The sequence below is a fragment of the Giraffa tippelskirchi genome, chromosome 6 (assembly GCF_054371585.1).
Source record: "Giraffa tippelskirchi isolate mGirTip1 chromosome 6, T2T-mGirTip1v1.2.pri, whole genome shotgun sequence".
Lineage (NCBI taxonomy): Eukaryota > Metazoa > Chordata > Mammalia > Artiodactyla > Giraffidae > Giraffa > Giraffa tippelskirchi.
The window spans coordinates 87633318-87638586 of NC_137280.1; the positions used below are offsets into that span (position 1 = coordinate 87633318).

General features: G+C 37.7%; 1 protein-coding gene across 1 annotated transcript; it reads left to right on the top strand.

Annotated features, from left to right (window-relative positions):
- The first annotated feature begins 2315 nt into the window (after positions 1-2315).
- On the top strand, positions 2316-4652 carry LOC145510835 (olfactory receptor 7A17-like). The gene is made up of 2 exons (XM_081503022.1): positions 2316-2355; positions 3649-4652. Exon 2 carries the CDS (start codon positions 3684-3686, stop codon positions 4650-4652), a length of 969 nt encoding a protein of 322 aa, XP_081359148.1. The 5' UTR covers positions 2316-2355; positions 3649-3683.
- The last annotated feature ends 617 nt before the right edge of the window (positions 4653-5269 follow it).

The following is a 5269-nucleotide window of genomic DNA, read 5'->3' on the forward strand; positions in this document are numbered from 1 at the left end:
ACAAAGAACAGAACTGGATTCACTCACCAATGACTTCTACCCTGATCTCTTGTGAATTGAGAATCATTAAGGAAAATTTCCTTCCTTCTTTAACAGTTTTCCACAAGGGAATTATGAGGTTTAGAGCTTGAAATAACAGAGAGAAACGTTCCTAATGAGCAGAGGTAGGGAGTTATAAATATATCCACATTTGCAGTCTCTCAGCGTGTGTAACCTTGGGCTGGAAGGGCCCTTTTTCCCCTCTGTTTGGAGTCCTAATTCTGGTTGGGGGCTGTAGCTTCACTCGTTCCTACTGTTTTTGCTCCATCACCAACCATCCAAGGGAGAATTCAGATGCCCCCGTTGGAGACCATCATCTCAGAGTTCCCATCCAGGTGAGTCGCTGAGCACGCAAAAGAAGGTCAGAGAGAATGGAAGCCAATTCAACTCAAGCCAGAGGCAAGAGATTGCTGTATATTTATTTGCTTGATAAATTAATTAATGTATCTATTACAGTGGTTACATAATATTTACAGTGCAGCAGTGCTATTGACACATTTGATCATCTTTCACATTCTTTATCATGAAATTGCTGTTATGTCAATGCTAGAAAAAGATGTTGAGATTGTTAAATTCACACTGGTTCCTATCAGGGGTGATTTTCCCCCAGGGGACACATTGAACAATGTTCTGGAATATTTTTGGCTGTCACCCTGGAGGAGGGTGGATGGAGACCATGGATGCTGTCAACATCTTTCAGTGTACAAGACAGAGCATAAAAGAGAATGATCTGGTCCAGAAAATCAATAGCCCTGAGACTGAGTATCCCTGAGGTAAACCATACCAGTCAGGCAGGGTGTGCGTGTTCAGTTGTGTCTGACTCTTTTGCGACTTCACGGACTGTAGCCTGCCAAGCTCCTCTGTCCATGTTGCCATTCCCTTCTCCAGAGGATCGACCCAGGGATCAAAGTCACATCTCTGGCATCTTCTGCTTTGGCCAGTGGATTCTTTACAATTTAGCACCATCTGGGAAGCCCAAAGAATATCTGTACTTGTGATATTTATAGCTGTCTTTGGGTTGTTTTTTAATCTTATAATACTTTATGTTTATGCTAGCAAAATTAGAGTACTGCTTTTGTTACCAATTTAAAAGTTCCAACCTCAATCATCGTAACAGTTCTTAATTCCAGTCTTTTTCCCAGGTAGATAGGTAAAGAAGTTTTCTTAAAATATTGCTCAGTTGCAGTAAGTTTTACATATATCCATCATCATTTGGTTTTATTATTATCATTATATGCCCATATAGTATTTACCTATTTTCCTATAGTTTTCAATGTTTCAAAATATTTTCACATCATTGTTTCTCAATGGAGTTTTGGAGGTTGTATGTAATACTCGTGTGTTTTTGTATGATGTCTGAGAGTGGGCCAATTATATATTCTTCCAGACAGAGAGCCATTTATGCCAGGTTTTATTTAACAACCCCATCATTTCCTACTAAACTGAAATATAATCTAGCCATATACATTGAGACCTAATTTTGTATGATCTGTTCTATCAGTTGATCACATTAAATATAGAAAGATTTTTTGCATCCTTACTAGTAATAACATCCGTTTATATTTATTGTTAAACATTTTCCTTTCCTTATTGCTACACTTTATCTTTTTGTGGTTAGATATGTTTTGTTAAATAGAAATCATATTACCCCATCTTGTGAGAGACATTCTTTTGCATTCAACTAAATTGCCTCTTCCTTATTGAAATTCATTTATGTTTATATAGATGAAAATTATAACATTTGATACTGCTTCTTCAGCTTTTCAAAGTGTATATTTTTCATTCCCAGGCCTTTGCCATTTTACACTTTAATGAGAGACCCATGTTGATGTGGTTAAACATTTTATTCTCTATGTTTTATTTCAGAGGTCATAAATTTTAATTAAATGTCATTCAATATAATTGTTTGACTCCATTATGATTTAGTCTTTGTAGATTGTATGTCTCTATACATTTTTTATTCCTTCTAGGTTATCCAATTTGTTGGCATATAACCATTTATAGTAGTCTTTTGTGATCCTTTATATTTCTTGGGTACTGTTACTAAAAGTGGGGATGGTCTGGCAGCTCACTACTTAAAACCTGATTAAGAAGTCAGGTTGGTGGAAAGGAAACTTTTCTTTGTTTCAGATGCTGGCAACTGCAGATTCCCCCTCACTGAGAATGAGTGAGCAAGAGCTTTTATAGGCAGAGGGAGGGGACTGCATGTAGAAAAAGCACAGCTATCTCTGACAGTTAACTTGAATGTATGCAGTGGTCTGACCAGTGTCATCTTGATTATTTTTTTTTCATTCATTTATTTTTTTTTATTTTTTTAAACTAGTTTGTTTTCTATTTTTTAACTTTACAATATTGTATTTGTTTTGCCATACACTGACATGTGTTATTTTAAGTACAGTTAATCTTCACTTCCAGGGTCGGTCTGTTCCCACTTCCCTGAGGCCAGTTCTCGGAATCATGGCAGCTTTCATGTCATGGCTAGAGTCTGGTCCTCATGTAGTTAACTTTTTTCACCTGATGAGGGTTTCAGTATCTATAAGACAACTCACAGGATACAGCTCAAAATATTATCTATGAATCTTGAGAAGGAGCTAAAGGTCCTTGACTGATTGTGCTTAATGACTAAACTATTGTTATTTAGTCTGTTGGACTGGTTTCCTTTGTTTCTGCATTTTCTCACTGCTCTGATTTAAGTTCTTCTTCAGATGAAGTTTTTCTACAGACAGAAGACAGGTGGAACACAGGTGAAGGTGAAGACCATAAGGTTCTCCCCCGTTGCAGTATCGCTTGTAACATCTCCTCTTTCAGTTCTGATGTTATCTATTTGAATCCTTGCCATTCTATCTGCTGGGTACACATTTACACACATAACTTTGCATCTCCCTCCCATTCTTACTAGAGGTTATGATTCATGTGTCACTACGTGTTTGCCAGTCTTACCCAAAGCACATGAAAAATAGAATGCTGTACTCTTTCTTTTATGCTTGTTTTCTTTCTCATACCACTTGTCCCCATCAGAAGTGTTAGATAATCTTTTGTTTGCTTACATATTTTTCCATCAGTGAAATGCAGGGAGTGTTGCTTTTCAGCATCTTATATTCATAGCCTAGGCAGTGCTGAAAATATAGTCATACTTCAATTTACATTCCTGAAATAGATAGGTTTCTCATTAAAACTGTAAAATTCATCCTGCCCTCCTAGGGAAAAAGCTGATTGGTAAAGCAATTTCATATCAGAAATGGCACAGGGGAATTTATTAAAGAAAATCAGATCCATACAACAAACACAAAAATTAATTTATTGACTGCAAAGTATATGTTGTATAATTTTGAATATGTGAATAATGCAAGTTTGTGTGAATATCGGGGCTTTCGTGGTGGCTCAGTGGTAAAGAATCTGCCTGCAATGTGGGAATTGCAGGAATCACAGGTTCAATCCATGGGTTGGGAAGATTCCCTGGAGAAGGGCATGGGACCCACTCCAGTATCCTTGCCTGGAGAATTCCGTGGACAGAGGAGCCTGGCAGGCTATAGCCCATAGGGTCACAAAGAGTCAGACACAACTGAAACAACTTAGCAGACACCCCTGCACATATTTGTATTAGTCATGTTATTTCCTTCTTTCCTAGGGGTAACTTCCATCATATGCAACCAGGCAATGATACATGGATTTCAGGATTTCTTCTTCTGAGATTTTCAGAGGAACCAGAAGTGCAGCCTCTTATATTTGGGCTTTTCTTATCCATGTACCTGGTCACTGTGTTTGGAAACCTGCTCATCATCCTGGCTGTCAGCTCAGACCCCCACCTCCACACCCCCATGTACTTCTTCCTCTCCAACCTGTCCTTTGTAGACATCTGTTTCACCTCTACCACCATCCCAAAGATGCTGTGGAACATCCAAACTCAGAATAAAGCCATAACCTATGAAGGCTGCATCACGCAGATTTATTTTTTCACACTCTCTGCAGTGTTGGACATTTTTCTCCTGACTGTGATGGCCTATGACCGCTTTGTGGCCATCTGCCACCCCCTGCATTACACAGTCATCATGAACCCCCGGCTCTGTGGACTGCTGGTTCTAATGTCCTGGATCATATGTCTCCTGAATTCCTTGTTACAAAGCTTAATGGTATTGCGACTATCCTTCTGCACAAACTTGAAAATTCCCCACTTTTTTTGTGAACTCAATCAAATGATCCAGCATGCCTGTTCTGACACCTTTCTTAATAACATGGTGATGTATTTTGCAGCTGTCCTGATGGGTGGCGGTCCTTTCACTGGTGTCCTTTACTCTTACTCTAAGATAGTTTCTTGCATATGTGGCATCTCATCACTTCAGGGGAAGTATAAAGCATTCTCTACCTGTGCATCTCACCTCTCAGTCGTTTCCTTATTTTATTGTACAATGCTAGGGGTGTACCTTAGCTCTGCTGGTACCCACAGCTCACAATCAAATGCAGTTGCCTCAGTGATGTACACTGTGGCCACACCCATGCTGAACCCCTTCATCTACAGTCTGAGAAATAAAGATATAAAGAGGGCTCTGAAAGCATTCTTTGTGAAGCAAACTACAAAACGATCAATTGTCAGAATACTGAGGAAATGCACATGATAGCAGAAGACAAAGCCCCAGAGTCAGAAACTTTGATTATTTAATCAGATTGTTAAAGTAATATTTCTATTTATTTCCTAAATGTTTTATTTCTTTGACTTCAACTTCTTTATAAAGTTTAAATAACTGACTTTATCAACCTTTCTGCTCTCTCTGATATCCAACAGCTTTTGTCATTGTTGTTTTCATGTTTTCCCAAATTTATTTCCAACCATGGCTCAGAAATATTTGGAAATCCCCATTTACCTAATGAAACAACATTTTAGAATATTTCAAATTATATACATCATATTAAATACTTTTTCTTTTGTTTTACTACTGGAATTGTCATGCATTATAGTACTCTGATGGAAAAAGATACAACTGATGATGAAAGCAATTTATATAACTTAATAATAGAAGAAAATCTGAGACCACTCTTTGCGTTTTTATCTAACATTTCTTTCTATAGCACTACCTTAACTTCTCCTTCTTACAATGTAGATCTTAACAGAGTAGTGTGCTAAAGCTGGTCACTTGGTATTATTCTCCTCATTAGAATTCTGATACTGTTTTCTTTTTTTTTTTCTGTTTTTTAGTTCAGTGTCCAAAATGCTAACCTTAGTCACTGGCAAAAT